The 21,023-nt window shown below is 40.7% G+C and overlaps 2 protein-coding genes across 2 annotated transcripts; one reads left to right on the forward strand and one right to left on the reverse strand.

The window, feature by feature from the left end:
• Positions 1 to 7,216: 7,216 nt before the first annotated feature.
• Positions 7,217 to 10,901, forward strand: nfkbiab (nuclear factor of kappa light polypeptide gene enhancer in B-cells inhibitor, alpha b). The gene is made up of 6 exons (XM_006799352.3): positions 7,217 to 7,549; positions 9,125 to 9,230; positions 9,313 to 9,523; positions 9,892 to 9,980; positions 10,078 to 10,338; positions 10,432 to 10,901. The coding sequence occupies exons 1-6, from the start codon at positions 7,296 to 7,298 to the stop codon at positions 10,465 to 10,467; spliced, it is 957 nt and encodes a 318-aa protein (XP_006799415.2). The 5' UTR covers positions 7,217 to 7,295; the 3' UTR covers positions 10,468 to 10,901.
• A 2,799-nt stretch (positions 10,902 to 13,700) lies between these two features.
• psma6a (proteasome 20S subunit alpha 6a) lies at positions 13,701 to 20,626 on the reverse strand. The gene is made up of 7 exons (XM_006799353.3): positions 20,459 to 20,626; positions 19,035 to 19,129; positions 18,827 to 18,908; positions 15,955 to 16,110; positions 15,524 to 15,702; positions 14,837 to 14,931; positions 13,701 to 14,503 (listed from the first exon to the last, which is right to left on the reverse strand). Exons 1-7 carry the CDS (start codon positions 20,532 to 20,534, stop codon positions 14,446 to 14,448), a joined length of 741 nt encoding a protein of 246 aa, XP_006799416.1. The 5' UTR covers positions 20,535 to 20,626; the 3' UTR covers positions 13,701 to 14,445.
• Between the last annotated feature and the right edge of the window lie 397 nt (positions 20,627 to 21,023).

Consider the following 21,023-nt stretch of genomic DNA (forward strand, 5'->3'; position numbering starts at 1 on the left):
GCACTATTATTACACCGTAGTTCTTCCTGTAGTTAATAGTTTCCAACTATTTGAGCGCACAATTTTAGTGGAAGCTGGATTTTTAAAGGTGTTGTATGCATAAAGTTCATTATTATGTTATCTATAAATTTAACAGCGACTGTTTTTGCTGCTGTCTGTCTTCACACAGGGTTATACAGTAAAGTACACTACAGGTTGCTGACAGCGAGTAAACTAGAAGAGCACCGTGCATTTTAAGCACATGACTGTAAAATCCTCCAGTGGAGTCTGTGGTCCGGGAGAGGAAGCAGGAAATGGAGAAAAATGGGGAAGCAGGTAGAAACAGGTGTGCAGAGTAAAAGTCCTGGGTATTTCAGAGTTCACATCTCTGTCATGCTTTCAGTCTTAACAAGTTTACTGATTTGATGAGTCACAATTATTAACTTTGACCCTCTACCACACTGCTTTGTGCGTGGTGTGTGATTCATAGTGAGTCATTGTGCGCAGCACATGTCTGGTCGTGTTCAGAATACCCAGGGATTCCCACGCCACATGCTCAGTGCTATCAAGCACAAATATGCTGCAGGTGTGCATTTATATAACAATGACTGTACCTAGAGAAGACAGTCAATGGAAACAGAAAGGGCTCACGCAAGGAGGCTTTTCACTCCTACACATTCAATTCATTCAATGGTTTTCAGTGGATCCAGATTCAGCTAGTAACACCCAACACATCTGCAAACCCAAAGCAATGACACTCCGGCTCTTGGGAGGATTTAAACCTTTTAAAGTATGAACCAGGAAGTAATTGCCAGACATTTATTTCTGTCTTTATTGAACCTTCGGTTAATTTTTAAAAATGATTTTAACATTAATTTGCACATATGGGTTTAAATTTCTATCATATTTGTTGTATCTGGCTTTTTCTGGAACATATTGCTTGAAAGGGAATTGAGCAATTTCTGTTTTTCGCGGGAAAGAAATCACACTGGTGGTGTAGAAATCTCAATAACTCACAATAACTGTATCAAATATCATACACTGGGTGGTAAAAAATACAAATAGCCATGTTTGCTGGTGACATTTAAAAAGCCCCAGTTTTCTAGTAATCAACTCTATAAAGAAATAGGTTTTTTTTAAAGTGTCTTAAAACATCATCAACTCTGACAAATCAGCGTTATTATAGTTTTGTATTTTTCAGTTAATTATTATTTCAGTTTGGTTTCACAAGCATTTCCCGAGTCTCAATAAGCACACCAGCCGACCCCTCATCAGGCGGGTCGCGATCACATTTTCTGCAAACTGACAGAGAGTAAAACTAAAGACTTCTACTCTATATTTTTATTTTATTTATTTTTCCAGGTTCACAAAATAGTTTCAGTTTTATTTTTTTGAAAAGCCTAGTTTCTATTTTCATTTTAGTTAAAAAATTTTCTAGTTTAGTTTTTAGTTAACTATACTCCACAAATATTTAACTTACCACAGAAAATACGTCATATCTCAATGTTTCTGTCAGCATAACATTCGCTAGGACTTCTCCAAACCCTTTCACACAGGGCACCAGTGGACCTGCCAGTGCCAGTCAGGGTCAGGCAGTGTGCATGGGGCCCTCAGACCACCCTCATTAAATCTGTTTTTGATTGTTTGGTCAGAGGCATTTACACCAGTGGCCTGCTAAAGGTCACTGGCGGTGCTCATTCTTTTCTTCCTTGCACACAGGAGCAGATAACGATCCTGCCAATGTGTTAAGGACCTTCTACGGCCCTGTCCAGCTCTCCTGGAATCTCATCCATACTCTTGAGACTGTGATGGGAGACACAGCAAGTCTTCTGCCAATGGCCAGTATTGATGTACCATCCTGGAGGAGTTGGACTACCTGCCTGAAGAGTCCAGGTATCACCACACACTACCAGTGGTAACACTAACCCTAAATAAATGCAAAACTATTGAAAACACAGTCAGAAAAGTAGGTGCTCTGCTACCCTAGAGGTTTCACTGATGCTGTACTCTTCATTGAAAAGTGGTTCTTTAATTTTCTTTTTTTTAAGTAGTGTATAATAACTTTACTTTTAATTCACCTCAATCAGGCCAAACTGGATTGCCAGGAACTGGCGCCACTATTCCTTGTCCTTCCACCACATTCATGTTTTTGTTATCATTACTGTAACCAAGAGAAACGCTGAGGTGACAAATGACAAATGAGGATGCCAGGCATAATATTTGGCACTGTTTTATCTCACTTCCTTTTATGCAGGACCACTTTTGACCTGTGGAAGTACTCTGCCATCTTTATTGTCTAATCAAACAGAATAGGGTTCGTTTCAAAAAGATTATTTCAGAGGAAAACTGTAGATGGTGTGTTTTTGTGTGGCTTTCAGACTACGTGTTGGATTAGATGGTTGAGTTCATAAAAAAATTAGGTTCATAAAATCTTGCCTTTTTGCGACTGAGAAAAGATAAACTACATGTTGCTCCCTCATCTGATGGCATTGGAAAGGAGGTGCTGGCTAATCATTTCCAAGAAAAGAATATAAACAAACCAAAGGAGTTGTGTGTATATAATACAAGATGTCTTTTGTAACTCCACTTTGCATTTCCACCTACATTTGTGGTCAGAGGTTTACATAGACTCATCGTGGGCATGCATGTCAATTATTTATTTGGGCTGGGTTTTTTTCCCAGAGTGAAAACAGTGCAACATACGTCTTTAATGTAAAAAGGAATCTGGTCCACAATTTTGAGCTTATTTTGAAATTTCTCTAATACGCACAGGGTCAGAAGTACACATGCAGGTTCAAATATATACATACACCCACTTAAATATTTTAATAATGGTACTGAAGTTTATAAAGTACATTGTAATTTGACAAGGTTAAGGTCTATTAACTTCTCATTAGTGATCAGGACTCCTAACGGTAGTTCATCTTTGTCAGTGTTAAAAGGTTTGTTTTCACAGCATTCAATGGATTGAACAATACTCAGAATAATATGCATTGGTATATTCCTTTGGAAAGTCCAAGGAATTCACTGAAGATCGAAGGAGAATTGTACATTTACACAAGTTGGGAATGTCTCTTTGGGCCATTTCTAAACAACTACAGATTCCACGGTCATTAACTCAAACAACTGTGCGTAAGTACAAGTTATTTGGATGTGTCACCACTACCTCTAATTTCTTCAACTTCCCCTCAAATCAACAGCAGGATGGTTGAAACAGCCATAATTGACTATTCCAGCAGGACAATGTCCCAAACACATAAAAACTGGTTTTAGAATGGATAAAATGGGATAACATTAAACTTCTGAAATGGCCTTTCCAAAAATCCCCAACCACAACCCTATTGGAAGTTTGTGAACTATGTTTAAAAGCCATGTCCATGCCATGATTCAATAAACTACCAATCCTGCCAAGAAGAGCGGTCAAATAAGCCAGACTTATACAAAAAGCTTGTTGATAGCTATCAAAAGTGTCTCATGGCAGTGCAACTTGCTAAGGCGTACTGACCTTTCCACCCTCGAAAAAGAACTGTTAAAAGAAATCATTAAAAGCTCAAAATGACCATAAAATTCATGCCCATGATAAGTGGATGCAAATGTTTGACCACAATGGCCTTTTAACAACACCTACAGTAAATTACTATTTACTGAAGTGTAGTTTACCATTTACTATGATGGTTATGTTAAAATGTTGCACACAGGTCTGTTAAATCAGGCTGGAACGACAACTTGGCAACAGTTAGTTTGGGTGATCATCAAACCCCCATGAGCACTGGACCCCTAAAGGCCCTCGTGGCTGTTTCAGGAGGAAGTACCAGGCGCTCACTCACAAAACCTGGCACCAGGGTCGGGCCTCAGTAACTCTGTCTCCGCGAGGTATCATGATCCATTTATCCATTTTATAGTGAGGGAGGTCTGCGGTAAGTGCACATTCTTAATACAGATATGTTTTTAATCTTTGAGATAAACAGTGATGCAGAGGTACATCCCTCTCTTACAAAACCATTAATGAAATAAAAACAGAGCTTATCAGAGCTTTGACAACATGACGCCACCTTTCTTCCCCCAGGTTTCCCACTAAAAAGTACATTTCAGCCTTAAGGAGGTGATCTGGGCGAATGCTGATAACTCCTGCTGAAATTAGAAAAGCCTGAAAAAACACACAGACTGCACGGAGAAATCCAGGAATATCATTTCCATGTACTTCTTCCGCATCTCAGGCGGCTAATTAAATGTCTAAAAACATTTCGGAATTTTTTTGTACTGTTTTAAATGTTGCTTGTCTCAAAGTGTCACATAACACAGCTTCCAGTCAGCAGAGCCGCACTGGTTTAATCTGACTGATTTCCAGTCAAAGTGAGTAAGTTGCACTCATTCTAATCATAGCCACGCATATCAGGATTCAAAGAACAAAAAGCAGCCCAGAGCTTCCCGTCACTGTTGATACACCGGGATGTGACGGAAACTGTAAATTTGTAAATTTAAAAATCGATAAAAGGTGTGATCTGACACATGCACACATGTGAAAAACAGCTTTGTTTTGTCGTGTTATTTTGTGTCAGCTACAGTGCATTTCTTTCCTGCATTTATCTGCTTTATTATGGTTCAAACTCGGGTCTTTTTATCACTAGCATTCAAAGCTGATTGCGATGGACAGTGCACACCAGAGTGGGCTCACTCACTGCTTTCAGCTTAGTTTCAGCTTTGGCTTTGACTTCTCTAGTATTGTTATTATGTGGGAGTATTTGTCAGAGGCCAAATGTAACAAGATCAACTAAGTATTAGTTTGAAGCGAGGCACACAGCCAGTCTACTCCTCTTACTCATTCAGGTAAGGCGTGCATCTTGGCCAAAACTGTATACAGATTAGAATAAGTCCACACTGGATTGGCAGAGGCCTTGAGTTTCCTTCACACTCTCAGTAAACACATGCATTAAAGCCCCATCATGCAGGAATAAAACAAAAGACCGTTCCTGCACATTTCTAATTTAGTTTAGTTTTGAAAATGCTCACTTTAAACCTTGATAAAGATGTTTTTCATGCCTAGTATCTATTTAAGTTCTAGGTAACTAAAATAGCCGTGGTCTACATAAAAAGCATGTACATGCAGTCAACTGTGGGTGTGCCTGCGGCTTTCGTTGTTCGTGGTTTCTGTAATTTTTCCATTCTCGCATCAGAACATTAAAACATACATGCACTGTAGATCACTTGTAAAACGTACCAAAATATGTATGCACATCGTGATGCACTGCAAACAATGCTGCATAACAACAGCTGCTAGTGTGACAGTTTTTGCACTGAGAGCAAAGGCCACGAGGTTCCCCGTCTAACTGGTCACATAGACGGAACAATAGGAGGTAAAACAAGCCTGGAGTTTCCCCGAGGCCTCCAGAACATCACGTTCAGCTTGTCGTCTGTTTTTAAAGGGAGAGGTCGAAGCCTCGTTGAGTCTCGCGGGTTTATCCAGAACTTGGAGTCCTTCCAGTTTATCTGCAGGAGAATGGAGGGAGGGATTTCATTCTTAGTTACTGAAGGCACAGAGGCAGTCTGTGGAAGTTTGATTCGCCTTAAAATAAAAAAAATCATCTGCAGACACATTACTCAGTAGTTTAAAAATACTTAACAGGATGTTAAGTAGAGTTATTAGCGCAAGCTTGTAATCTCTGACCTCGATGCTTGCAGGGAACTTGTTTTTTTTGTTCTATGTATGCGTTAAAATTAGGATTACACAACAAGTAGAAGTATCCTTAAAAAATGTCAGTGTTACTTTGGAATAAAGTATACTGTAAGAACAACACTTGATCATGTGGTCAGGATTGGAGGATGTTGGGGAAACTCCGCTAGCATGCGTGCTGGTTTGTGCTCATCAGACTATGTTACCATATGATAAATGAAGTGAAATCACAGGGCGGTCACACTCAAAAGTTTTGAAGGAAACTCCTGTACCACCACTGTCTGCTGCAGCCCCCCTCCCTCGCTCCCTCCTTCAGGTCTGCTGCTTCTGTCGAGCGGTTTAGCAGAAGCATGCTAATGAAGGTGCACTTGAAGGCGTTTGCATGCGTGCATCAAGAGAAAAACACACATTGATCTGAACTCAACTATAAGATATTAAACTTTTAACATCTGGGACACATTCAAGATGGTGCATTAGGGGCTTTTTTAAAGAGGGAGAAAAATCCAGGATTAAAAACATAAATATACAAGAAGAACCTGGAATAAAATGATTCTCGTTACACAGTGGATTTGCAACAAAAACTGATGCACTGAAGTCAAATCTGTTGGCCCCAATCACAAACAGGCTTCTTCAAAGTCCTTGTTTCTGACTGTACGATGGTAATTCAGAGCAAAAATCACTGGCATTTCCTTATTGCTCAGTCAGACTGCAGTATAATTTGATGAGCTTACCAACTGCAGTCATAATAAGCCTGACTGGAAACTTAAGCCATGTGGATTCTTAACGAAAATATATATTCAGATCCTAACTGTGATTTATATATATATATATGTGTGTGTGTGTGTGTGTTGTGGTGTTGGTGGTGGGGGTCTCACATTTACCACTTTAAATCCCAGAAAATGTCCAGGTTTTTACTCCTAAATCAAACAGAATATTCTAATTTTCCCCCTTAAACATCCCACTCTAAACCTAGAGAATTTGGGGTGGGGGGTTAATGCGCATATATATTTTTCTCAGTTTACCACTTAAATCTCAGATAATACACAAGTACTTTTGCTTGAAAATTAACTGCTTTAATCTGGGAATTTCTGAGATTTTCCTCTGAATATTCTTCACCTCCCCGAGCTCCATGTTAATTTTTTTTATTATCGTCATTATTTTCATAACACCAAATGCCCAACTAAAATTTCCCTTTCTTGAAGAATTACCATATCTTGCAGGTACATCTAAAGATGTGTGGTGTTGGGCAGTTTCACTGGTGAGGTGCAAAACCTTTGATTTAATCAATTTGCATGACCAAGAAATGACTTTATGTTGCATGCATCCAAATCCAATTACTCACATGATTAATAAGTCTATAGGAATGTGAAATGCCCTGAAGGCTGTATGATTTACATGCACAACATGCAGTCTGCAGAAGTATTTTCGCTCTCTCTGTGACAAACTGACTAGTGTATTTTATATGTGTCTCAACAGAAATCCCCTGTTGGAGCCAGCAATCTGTGTGCTGTGTTATTCTAAGTGACAGTTTTCTGGAAATCCCCCACCTAGCTGTTAGCTCCGCCCCGCTGCAGCCACAGAGCTGAGGGCATTTACTGCAGTGCAGCGCTGTCGGAAAACACAACTGAACGCACCTCGGACTAACATGGATCTTCACAGGACCAGTATATTAAACCAAATGGATTACAGTCGGGACTCAAAAGAAGGGAAAACGGCTCAGGCCACGGAGGATCGGCTCGACAGCGGTTTGGATTCCCTGAAGGAGGAGGAGTACCAGGCTGTGGCCGCCGAGATCCGCCGGCTCCAGCTGGAATGCGAGGCGCCGGAGCACAAGCAGCTCCCCGCTGCAACCCGAGAGCTGTACGAGTGGCAGACACAGATCACAGAAGACGGAGACACGTAAGTTTGACCCGGAATAAGGTTACCGAGCTCGGATGTTTACCAGTTATTTTCGGGGGGTGCAACAGTGAGGCTAGGAGAAGGCCCAGCTCGGGTCTTGGAGGTAATTTGATGCCTTTCCTGTGGGGAATGTAGTTCTGCTCCAAGTGAGGCCCGGGCCTACCTTAACCCGAGTGGGGGATTAATTTTTAAGTAGCCAGGATTTTAGGGGTACCATACCGCGGTGTTAACAATACACCGAACGAGTGTCCGGTTTTATTAAGAACGGGTCAGCCTGTGGTCAGACACGGCGCTGCTGGACGTAAACAAAAGGCTATTATCAGGAGGGAATCTATTATGGCCGCGGGTCAGATTGGGAAAGTCCCGGGCGCGTCACCAAGGAATCCAACCGACGCGCGTTCCCGTGAAGTGAAAGAGGATGAAAAGAAAAATGTGAAAAAAGTACCTTAAATGCAGTGAGCGGAGACTGGGGGCGAAACCCGATTCTCCAAGAGGCGCGTGCGGGTTATTATTGACATATAACTCAAGGGTAATAACAAAGCAGTCCCCGAAACCTAACTTTTATTTTAACAAAGTTCTTCCGCAGATGAATATAGTTCCTAGTGTTTTAAATGGGCTTACTGCTCGCGCATTAACACTGGGCCAGAGATAAGTTAAATAATCAAAGCAGTGTACCGGAAATTTATGGAAGTACTTTTATGCCAAAATTATACAGGCAAATGGAATAGGTTTGTATTTTTTAAAAAATGATGCAAGTGTAGATGCTTAACCTTTGTTTACAAGTACAACACTTATGTTTGTTGCACAAATTCAAAGAAAAGTATAGCAATGACACATAATATATAATAATTCAAATTAAGTTTTCTGAAAGGCAAAATACATTTTAAACGTTCTAATTATTTTCCTGCAAACATATTATTGAAAGTAAAAGCAGACACAAAAAAGCAATTGGTACCCACCAAAAATGGCATTCCCCAAAAGAAAAAGAAAAAATTTGTAATAAAAGTCCACTTTTGTTTATCAGTAAACCAGAAAGATCTGGACAATGCAGACTTGTTAAGATAAGAGAGATTACATATAAGCAAAGTCACCCTCACAAGAATCTGGAAAAACCCTGGATTACCGTTGATAAACAGTTACTATGACACCCCTATGTAATCATGTTTCTGTTGGCCATTCTTGTTGAGTGAGTGCATTTTCTTTTTTTGTGTAACAAATGTAACTCTCTATGCAGCACTATAGTATTTTACACCAATTCAAACAAAAGCATAAAAGCCAAGTTAGAGAACAAAGGGACGCTTCTGAACTGAAGCTGTTACATCAATCATTTAAGTTTTACAGTTACACAATTTTACTGTAATCACAGGAAGTTACTCTCTTTAGGTGTAAAATAAGTTTTTTTTCCTTGTAAATTTATTATTACAAATATTTATGAAAAAAAAAATAGTGTTTTCTTCATAGTTAGTACTTTTTTTGTAACTGTATCTGATGTAGACGAAAAAGGCACGAAGTTGTGTAAAATTTGCTTTAATCTTTGCTTTGTTACTTAAATTGTTTTGTTTTATGTCTCTGCAGGCTGCTCCACTTGGCAATCATCCATGAGGCCAAAGAATTCATCAAAACCATGATCGACCAGTCTAAAAACACAGACTTCCTCAACAGACAGAATGACCTGAGACAGGTATGCACAACACAGCTCTTAACACCCCACCCCCACCTGCATCCGCCATCATGACATTACTAAAATACCTGTCCCTCTCCAGACTCCTCTTCACCTGGCGGTAATAACAAAACAGCCGGAGGTGTGTCTCAACCTCCTGGTGTCCGGCTGTGACCCCACGCTGGTGGACAACAATGGAGACACGCCTCTCCACATTGCCTGTCGCCACGGTAACCTGCACTGCTTCAGCGTCATCACACAGAAAAGCCGACCAGAGCACCTACACACGGCGATGGCTGCCTGCAACTATAACGGTAAGTGATGCTTGCTGTTAGTTAGCCCCGAAGACTGCAGTTAAGTGACCAAGAGGAGCTTAACCCCATCTATTATGCAGTAGTTAATGTCTAAATAAAAAAGGTGGACACCTCTCTTTAAGACTTTTGTGTAAACATTTTTCCGTTAAGCACTGCCGTGCATACTCAGTATTGTTGGGGGGTTAAAAAAGGCAGTAAATCAAATCCAAAAAAAGGACATTGATATGAATGCATGTGTTTCACAACCCACACCCAGCAGTTTTTGCTAATTACTAAGAATAACAAAGGAATATGGAAAGAATATTTCTGTTGCAGTCTCGCTCTGGAATCAACTTTTAATTTTTCTTTTCCTTTTCTGTGTTGTGCAGGTCAAAACTGCCTCCACCTGGCTTCAGTGCAGGGTTTCCTCTCACTGGTGGAGAGACTGGTAGATCTGGGAGCTGACATTGATGCAAAGGTAACTTACACCTCTTCTGTATGGAAAAAAAATAAAATAAATTCTTTGTTAGTCTCTTTGTTAATACTAATGCCTTTGCCTCCTTGCTGTTTTACAGGAGCAGCATAACGGTCGCAGCGCGCTCCACCTGGCTGTGGACCAGCAGAACCTCCTATTGGTCAAACTGCTGCTGAAAAAAGGAGCGAACCCAAACCTCCTGAGTTTCGGGGGCCACAGCCCCTATCACCTCACCATTGGTTTGGATAACTGGGAAATCAACAAAGAGCTGTACTCTGTGACCCATCCTGACCTGAGAGAGCTGCCAGACAGCGAGTCAGACGACAGTGACGAAGAGGAGCACATGAGCTCTGACGATGAGGTACGTTTCAAAATTGTAGCGCCGGTCTGGCACAAATGAAGTGTGTCATTAGTTGGTGTGTGACCATTTCTATTTCCTCCCATGTGTCTGCAGGTGAATTACGATGACATTCAGTGGAATGGACATTAGCAGGAAGCGAGAGGGCGGGGGAAGTTACAGAGACCAGAGGCTGTGACGGTGAAGGATGGACGGATAGGGGGGCCCGGCACGTTCCATACTTCTGCTATGACGTGGATGACAACGATGGGGTCGGGCGATGCAGCGAGGTGACATGACCGCTTCCAGGCAGCTGAGCAGGAAGAATTAAACAGACTGCCGGCGAATGCATGATCACATGTGACACATAATAACGGGATGGATCGCTTGTATTCTGTGGACGTCCATACATACGTGAAGATGTTCCTCCAGCAGCTCTGCTGTATGATAGTGTAAATGCTGTGTATACAAAGATGTATTTTTTATGGAAGCTGTGAATGTGTACAGTTGAGCAGGTTGTATATGTGAGACAGCAAATGGGTTCAGCACACTCCATTAAATTAAAACACTCATATTTAACAGTGAAAGCCTCCTGTGTGACCGTGTTATTTGTTGGGATGGGAATAGTTTTACACGTGAACACGAGACATCAGAAGTAGTCGTATCCGGCGTGTAATCGTAATCGGCAGCGCCTGACGGCAATAAAAACCTGCAATTACACGGGAAATGAACGTAACCACGTGGCCTCCTGCTGCCGTCACTGAGTCTGCTCAAATAAACGCTCCCATCAAAGCATGACAGCTCAACTTCACTCCTGACCGGACACTTCTTTTTTCCCCTTTCTGATTTTCATATAATACAGGAAAGCGCTGATAACTCCTTTCCACTGAATGAGGAACTGGTAGTCAATTGAGCTGCGAATTCCTCCTTTTAAATGTGTGTGTTTGTAGAGATAAGAGGCTTCGGGAATTTTTCTGTGTGTGTAATGAGGTCAATTGCCCTGTCATTTAAATCAGGAAGTTTTTCTGGAGGGTGTGGCTAAGAGGGAAGGGACAGGAAATTCCCAGGAACGGAACAATTCAGCTATTGGCGACATTCCTGCTTGTCATTCACCTTCCGAAGAACAGGAACAACAGGATGCCGAAGTCAAGTGACAGAAGTTGGGAAGGAAGGGAGCTGCATGTAAAATAAATATCCACTGTCATTAAATTACTGCAGAATTGTGTTTAAACCTTACATTTTAATACTTTAGCAGGCATGAAATATTTTCCCCTCCCTTACGCAAAAGAAAAAATGAACTAAAGTTCATGTCATGACTGTTTATAGTAAACCTTGGTCCACAAGGCAACCCAGGACTTTAATTAAAGGAGATGGCCACGGAGCCTGCAACAAATCAGAATACTGTGTCAGAGGGCAGCCCTGCACCTTAATACACAAGCATTAATTGTTTTCTACTGAAAAAGTCTTCTGCTAAGAGATATTTAAAAAAAAGGGTATTTAGGCTATAAGTCACATTCTTACTCAACAGGACAAACATTTTAGCATCAAAACGACTGAATGAGCTGTTCTTAAAAAGACAAAAGCCTCATTGAGCGCAGGATAAATCTGGAAACAGAAACAGGGTAGATGTGTCCAATGAATTGGACCAGTACAGTTTTAATGTACTGTACATCTACTCAACAGCAGACAACGCTTTAAAATCAATATTAAAGTGATAGGCATATTAATGAATCAATAGCTACAATCAAATGAAATATGCATGGTGAGTATTATTACTCACCATGTACACTTCGAGTAAAAGTAGTAATGTTGATTTTATGGACTGGTATTCTGCTGGGTAGCCTCATCTGTAATCACACGGCATAAAGTATCAGCAGATTTATGTTTAAAACACTAACCATAGCTTTTAAATAATTGGCTTGGAGCACAAAGTATAATATTGTGTTTCACGTTGCGTGGTACACCTTACAGATGCTTGAACGCTTCAGAAAAGTAAAGAGAAAGAAAGGTTTCAGTGTGGAGCTTAGGCTCTGCACTTTTTAAAAGCAAGTAACCAGACCACGCAGTAACATATTAACGACTATGGATCATCTCACGTGTTCTTTTGCCTGAACTTTGCTCCATTTTTGGCCTAACTAGAGTAAACGGTGCCTCAGTGCTTGTTTACTTTGTACCCACAAAAGGCTGATCACGAGACTTAACGCACAGACAGCACTGGGCATTGTAAGCGTGAGGGTACTCGGTCTAATGGCGCTGCTGAGTGGGCACATAGGTCGCGATATGTGCAAAGGGATTTACACTTTTGTGTCATCACGATTAGACTACTGTAATCCCCTGTTTACTAGCTTGGATAAATCATCTCTTTCTCGCCTCCAAGCCATACAAAACGCAGCAGCCAGATTACTGACTTGCTCTACCAAGCGTGTTCACATTACTCCTATCTTATATTCTTTACATTGGCTCGCAATAGAGTTTAGAATTCACTTTAAAATTCTTGTTTTAACATACAGAGCACTAAATGGCCAGGCTCCAGATTACTTATCCAAGCTTCTTATAAAATACACTGCTGCTCGTCATCTTCGCTCACAGACTCAGAGTCTCTTAGTTGTTCCCCGTACACGACTGAAGACAAAAGGGGACAGAGCCTTTCAGTCTGTTGCACCAAGGCTGTGGAACAGTTTGCCACTACAATTACGTTTGCTTGACTCTGTGGATTCTTTCAAAAAACAGTTAAAAACCCTTCTGTTCAAACAAGCCTTTCGTTGATCTACATATTTTATATTTTTACATTATTTATATTTGATCTTTTACATTGTATATAATGTTTATTGATTTTACTGTTTATTTTAATATTTGTGTACAGCGCTTTGTGATTGTCTGTCTGCGAAAAGCGCTTAATAAATAAAGTTTACTTACTTACTTACTTACTTACAAAGCGATTGACCGTGGCAGGAGCGTTTCCAGTACTGGAAATAAACAGCAAAAGTCGGCTCAATTGGGGCAAAAATCCCAATTATCTTGTTAAACACAGAGATCGTGATTATTTAAAATAATTTCTCCCAGACGTGAGAAAATAGTGGATTCAATACATTTTCAAAGAAGATGTGTTGTTAGGCGAAACGATCAAATTAATGCTAAACAGAATGCAGCACAATAATCATTTGCATTAGGTGCAGGTCTCACTGGGTGTAAACAAACTGTGCTATTCCTTCATGGGTACATGATACTCGCTTTGTATCAGGAAGCAGGCATAGTAAAGATCATTTACTGTGGAAGCTGACTGTTCAGACATTTGCATTCTCACTTGTACACTCTGTGGAGTAATTTCGAGAGAGCTAAGAGCCGTCAGACAGGAATGAATGTGCGCAGAGAATCAAACACCTGTGTTAAATAAAAAGTGTGTTTAATAGAAGTGTGGAAATGTACAGCAGCTGCAGCAGAAGGGCAGGTAGATCAAAACACCAGCTTTCTAGTGACCTGAGCAGATTTAAACAGGGGTGTGACAATGACCTGCTGCTGTAGGAGAATTCCCACAGCTGTTCCCTGGGTTATCATCGAGTACAGAGCATGAATTTCATCCTGAAACTGAAGACAGTGCAGAGGGGAAAGCTTAAACACTGAAGAAGAGAGACACATATGTAAGTGGTAGCCCTGAGAAAAGATGGTCAGGAAGCACTGCCGAGCACAGTGAAGCTACAGGACCACTGAGTCCACATTTAAGAGGTATTGTGCTGTAAGTTGTAGTGTTACCACACCTCCACCTTCCAATCTGCTCATGTCACACTCATTAGGTGAAGTCATTCAGGCTGAGCTGCTGCGCTGCGGCCGTCTGTCACATCAGCTGCCACGTCACACTTTATGTGTCACGTCAGGGACTGATCTGAATGTCCCGTCCACGATCTGAGACATTTAGCAGCTGGCTGCAGAAGGAAAACACAGGAGGGGGTGAAGGTTTGGGTACGCGGATAATATCATGTCCTGTTTGTGACCAGATAGCATGGAGGGGTGGGGGCGGGGTTATCTGTTACTGTTCATCTCTTTTTGAAGAAGATGATACCAGCTCCTCCTTCATCTTCCTTCCAGCTGAGACATTTTGTGTGTTGATGCTTTTTACTGTTTATCCTCCGTTCTTCACTCCCGCTCAGACAAAGTCATCAGGTGAGCATCGATCTCGGCCTCTGACAGAATCCTGGAACACAAACGCACAGTTAATTCTGCCAACACACACACACACACATACGGATGTATCGAGAACAAGCTCCACATGTAAGCCCTTGCTTTGATCTCAACCTCTGGCTGTTTTTAGTTTTAGGGAATTTCCATTACAACACCGGCCTCTTTTTCTCAAATTATTTAGCAATAACACAACACAGCCGACACATTACCGGCGTTTTAACGCTTTCAACTTTTTAATCAGCAACGGCCTGCTTCGTTCTGCAAAACTAATTTGATGCAGTGGCTGACTCAAGATCACGTTCTTACTCAAAGCTATCGAGAAGCTTTGTTTCAGAAAAACACTCACTTGAATTTGGGCTCTTGTGCCGTGATGACTCCGATCTCTAGCTCCGAGGGCTTGAAGTCGATGGACAGAACAGTAGACAGGCATGAGATAGCCGTCTGTTTGGAGACAAAGGGGAGAACTTCATATTTAAACATGATACAGAAAATTAAAGTAAAAGAAAAAAGTGATTATATATGCGTTTATTATACATACATATGAGGGGTGGGCAACTGAGTTCAGCTAATGGAAGACAACAGTCCCAGTTTCTTATGTACCCACCTCTGATATATATACTCTACCATATTAAAGAGGGTTTCAATAAGTCAGTATCTTTTTGATTCAGAGACCATAGGAAACCATTCAGAGACTGATTTCTAATTCCAACAGGGCTTGTTTGAAATTTTTTTCCAAAAATCAACAACCTTCCCTAACGTCAACTGGCTTGGAAAACACCAAGCAATTCACTGAAATTACCCCACATAGTCACAGCTATAAAATTGACACACATTTCCTGATACGTCAATAAAAATCACCTAACTCCCCTTACTCGGCTGTCCAGAAAGTATCCTGTAAAATCCCCAACATTCCCGAAGCTCCATAGAGTGGAAACGCCCTGCAGCGTTCATCGTTACCGGGCCGTTTTTGGACAAAATTCCAGTGCAACAGAAAAGAATATGGAATTCTTTTGTGTATTCTGGTGTATTTTACCTCTATAGTCTGCTCATAAGTCCAGTCCAGCTTCTTCTTCACTTTCTTCTCCAGGAAACTAGTGGCCTCTGTCTGTTTCACTCCGGCTGCCGTGGCCTTGAAGCCGCAGTAGTAGCCGGCTGGATCGCATTTGAACAGCTGTGGGCCCAACTCCTCATCAATCCCGATCACTATCATACCTGCAGGGTGGAATGAAAACAGGAGAGCACAAAAAAGAAAAGAAAGAAGTCATATATGCTCATTGCACACCACATTTTTAGACATGCAAAAAAAGACTAAATTTAACAACTTTCTGCATCAGATTTCAAAGATATTGTGTAAACTGAAGCTTGCAGACATTAAGAAAATGCTCTGAAAAAAGTTTCAATTTCAGTTGTAATACATGAAGTGATATCAAAATGCAAACACACAAACTAACACACATTACGTACAGCAGCCTAGCGGTCTCATCTCCGCGTTCTGGGTGTAAACCTGGGAGATGTCGGCCATGCGTTTGCACAGCATGTCCACGGGCACCTCGTAGCCGTACTTGTACATCCAGTTAGCGGCCTCGTACCGTGCGCGCTGCACCTGAGACCTGCCGTCAGCTGGACAGAAGGAAGGGAAAGAAAATCATGTCACACAAAAGAGCACAAGACAACCACAAAGCAGCTTACATCACTTTAAACTGCCATTTAAAACATTTGCACTCTTACTAATGGGATACGGGCTCATTTTAATAAATGAATTACTTTGAAGTGATACGGCCCTCGGGTCAGGCATTTCCCTGCAGGAGATCCGACTACGTTCATTTGTGTTTCAGTTCTGTTTAGTTGTGTAATATAAACATTTTTAGTTACAGCTCATGTGGTCTCCCTCTGTAAAAATTTAGGGCTCACCCAGGATCAGTCTGGTCACATGAAGCTGTAACTTGGGCAGGCTGGAGGCCAGAATTATTTAAGTGCTTTGACTTTTTTTAAAACATTAACAGCTGGTATGATATGGTAAGTTAGGTATGGTAAGTTGGTCTCATTAGAAGTGGTAGCAGGCTCTTAGAGGTAGCTTTCTGCCAACCTTTTTGAGAGCTAGGTGTCTTAACAGGAAGCTTAGTTTAATTGTATATATCAGCATTGTTTTTCCAATACTAGGGTTTGTTGTGGATCATGAGAGGAGTCAGATGAGACATTGCTTACTAGGAATAGTTATTAGGGGAGTACTGCATGGTGGGGACTTTCTGGACCTTCTGATTAAGAGTTCTTCTACCACCTCTGTTTAAGGTTACAGGATAGTTATTTTCCAGCTTAGCTTCGTTGAATCAACACAGAGCTACGCCGTAGTGGGCACTTACACTTGTGTGTTCGAGCATATTCCTGGCTGAGTTCTTACATGGACTGTTAGAGCTTTGAAAAAGAGAAAATGCCATGTCTACAGTGCTATTATTGCATTACAGTTAATAATATTATAGCCAGAGACGTCAATCCTCCTCCTGAATGTCAGCAACACAAAAGAGATGTGGGTTGACTTAACATCATTAACATCATGTGGACAGCTGCAGGTACTTTGGTGCAAACTTGAGTGACAGACTGTACTGGAGGACCAACAATGATGCTGTGTACAAGAAGGGGATGAGCAGATTCTACTTTCTGAGGAAGCTCAGATTGTTTAGTGTGCGGCAAAAGGTTGGCTATCTACCAGTCTTTGGAGTTACATGGATAAGGTGAACTGGTAGTTCTAATTTGCCCCTAGATTTGAATGTGAGTGTGAATGGTTGTCACTCTGTGTGAGCTTTGTAACAGACTGGCGCCCTGACCAGGATGTACTTCTCGCTAGGATAGGCTCCAGGCCCTCTCTGTGAATTGGATAAGTGGAAGAAGATGGATGGATAACTGTTGTATATACAATTTTGTGCTACCTAACATAATAATGCCTTCTTTATGGGCTTGCATACTTCTAACCATGCTGTTTTTGTTACACTATTTGAATTTCTGTTCTTGTGGGATCAATAAAGTATCTTTAGTTTGTCTAATTTTCTGTGTTTACACAGCACGTTTACTACCAAGCAGATCGATCACAGTGTTGTTGATTGTTTTTCTGGGTTGGTACACATCCAGCTGTGCCACTGCTGATTCATGATTAGATGAAATCAACCTTTATGCAGGCAGAGGCTGACATTAACTTGTTGTCTTAATATGTTGCTCTTAAAGGTTTCATCAGCCCCGAGACTGGGAATCTCCAGGATGTGCTGGAGCAGGAGAAGAAGCAGTACAACCTTTGTGGTTTTTAATTGCATATATCAGCAGTTTTTCAAGTACAAGCATCTGCTGTGGAACATAAGTCAGATGAGACACTGCTTACCAGGAATAATCAGTTTCATTATTTTTTCCATTCATTTGTACTTTAGTGTGTGATTTCATCATGCGACTTTTACCCACTGTTATGTTATTATTCTATTAGTGCTCAGTCCTTACGAGCTTGTGTGCAGTTTCATCTTAAAATTTTTTTAAATATAAACCATAAACCTGCCACAGATTATTGATGAATATACGTGTGTGTGGCTAAATCTGCCACTTTAATGACAGACCTGAGTTTTCATATTAAACACTGCCGCTTCTTATATAAAACCCACAAACAGAAACAGATGTAAGCTTCACATGACCCTCATCTCTTTACTCACATACAGCGCTGTTTGTCTTGTCTTTTTCCTGTACTTAAATCTGCTCTTCTTTGTTCTACAACCTTTATTGTCGACTGAAAAAACACTTTTTTTTATACACTCTGTCAAATTTCAAGCAAGTGTTTATGTGCAGTTTCTGGAAATGTCTTGGTGTTCTTCTGCAAGCTTAGCCGCATGCCACTGAAAAAGCTTGCATTATTTGAAGTTTAATTTGTAACTCAGTAACTCTGAATAGTTTGCAGGAAAGAAGAGGATAACTAAAATGTGCAGCTGCAACATCACGAGGAAAGTATATTGCAACTTCAGTTACACTATATTGCCAAGACTAGCTCCTGAGAGCGATTCATTCTTTCACACATGTTTGCAGAAGCAGTCTGCATGTCTAGATTTTTTACACCTGTGGTCATAGAAGTGATTGGAACACCTGGATTCCTTGATTTCAAATGGGTGAATGAATACTTTTGGCAATATAGAGTATATCTGTTACCTTAACTCCAAATCACAACTCTGCTAATACACTGGAGGCTGCATCAGGGCCAAATCAGCCCATTTTCTTATTATTTTATACAAAAACAACAAAGAAGACTGGAGAAAAAAGCTTAACATTGTCCCCCATAATAAGAGTAAATAATAAGCTTCCTGTGGCTTACCAGTCATGCCGGTCATAACACATCCTATGTTCTCTGTGATTTTGAACAGGTGTGTGACTGTCGCAGCATCCAGGAGCTTGTCCTGAGGAAGACACAAAGAAAGGCGCCCCTAACAGATGAACTCGCCACACGGGCCACCGTCGATACACCAATCAAAATGTCGTTTTAGGAATTGGATCACACGAATGTGAAATAAACGCAAACTCACAGGAACTTTCTTCTGCGTCACGACTACAGCACAGTCCTTCCCTCTGACGGCCACAGAGGTCAATCCGCCCTGGTTTATCGCTTTAAAGGCATACTCTGAAGAGTGAAGAGAGGCAGGCAAAATGAAATGTACACAAACTTCATGACTGAAGATTTTAAAAAAGTAACAAACTAGCTACTTATCAGTAAATTGATGATGATTGTTAATGACCTGTAAATTTCACTTCCTGGTGTCACAAATACATCACTCTTTGAGGTGCTGATAAAGAAAAGCACCTTTTACTTATTTTCTTTTTCATTTAGCTTCTTCTCTTTCTTCAGTGCTAACACATCGCTGTCAGATTCTTTTGACAAAATATTTCCATATCTTCATGATTGAACTGAAAGCAATTATAACTCGAATAGAATATGAGGAAACTATTTGTTATATGCTATTCAGTCCTTTACATTTGCTTACAGAGTTTCCTTGTTTCACTTACCCTTTAAATAGATACACAAATTAAAGCATTATAATTTATTAGAGTTATTATGATTTTGTGTTTTTCTTTCTATTAATTTGAAATTTTGTTTTCAAGTTCTTGTAGTTCAGTTTCCAAACTACAGTTATTTGTTGAATTTTTTGTTATCTGGCTGTGATGTATAATTTGGAGACGTGGCACTGAAAAATGGGCCAATCTGGAGGTGGCAGAGCTGGAGATGCTCATATTTTCATCCCAGAAGATTAAAAATGAGTACATCAGAGGGACAGCTCAGACTGTGGTTTAGCGACAAAGTTAGAGAGGCAATGCTAAGATGGTTTGGACATGTACAGAGGCGAGATAGTGGATACATTGGGCAAAGGATGCTGAAGATGGAGCTAGCAGGCAGGAGGAAAAGAGGAAGACCTCAGAGAGGATTCATGGATGCAGTGACAGAAGACATGCAGAGATCTGGTGTGACAGAGTAGGATGCTAGCGACAGGGTGAGATGTGGATCTGCAAAAGAACAAAAAATGACTAATGCACATTAATGCATGCTGCATTTTAGACTCCCCTGCTTTAAGAAGTTTAGAGATGCTGTTAGAATAAAAACAATACTCAATTAAAAACAAGCGCATGCGTGGTCCTGCCGGCCGTATGAACCTTAAGCTAGAACTAACGTTTAATTTAGTCTCCTTTATACATTATTAGCTAGCTTTTACTAGTCTGTAATTGCAGCTACCTGAAATGTTTTGCTTTAATGATATGACTCATTAATTGCTCCGTTAAGTCGGATAAACTGCCTCAATACATTTAATTAATTTTCATAATAGCTATTTTCTTGCCACACTGCCCTGTGGTGACATATTTAATCAGCCTTGAGATTTGTGAGTAGCTGCTGTTAGCCTGCTAGCAGGCAGTGATGACAGAGCAGGTTAAGGTTCTGTTCGGTTCTCTTATTACTGACCGACTTGGTAGAGCCTTCCCTCCGGGGAGAAGATGGTGATGTGCCGGTCAAACCCCGCACTCGACCCCCGGGACATGACGGCAGGAAATAATTGAGGTAAAGTGGTCTAGACCGAATCTGAAACTAAACTGAGTTAAAAACAGAAGCAAAACATGGCACGATTCTGCACCGGAAGCAGACGAGAGCTTTCATATCCGGGTCAACTGTCTGTAGTTTTTGTATTTTTATTTGTAACGAGGAGTAGTTCAATCAGGTGGTGTATTCGTAAGTATACAATATCAAAACTTTACTCAATATCACAAACTAATATTATTTTAATGTCTTTTACTATCTCGGAGCAATAAGACTATATTTCTTGACAATTACAGAATATGACGTTTGTGCAATTTTCTTTTTGGAGTAAAGACAAAACCTAAAAGTTCTTTCCTAAAAGGCCTTTTCACCGGCTACAGATGAAGATTTAACCAATCCTTATCTGTTAGTGTTAGATTTGCTTTCTTTTCCCGTTTGACCTTTAAGAAGGAATGTTTCCCGAGAGATTGTGTATATGAATAGATTCTGGAAA

The sequence above is a fragment of the Neolamprologus brichardi genome, chromosome 19, assembly GCF_056152115.1.
Source record: "Neolamprologus brichardi isolate AB-2024 chromosome 19, ASM5615211v1, whole genome shotgun sequence".
Classification (NCBI taxonomy): domain Eukaryota; kingdom Metazoa; phylum Chordata; class Actinopteri; order Cichliformes; family Cichlidae; genus Neolamprologus; species Neolamprologus brichardi.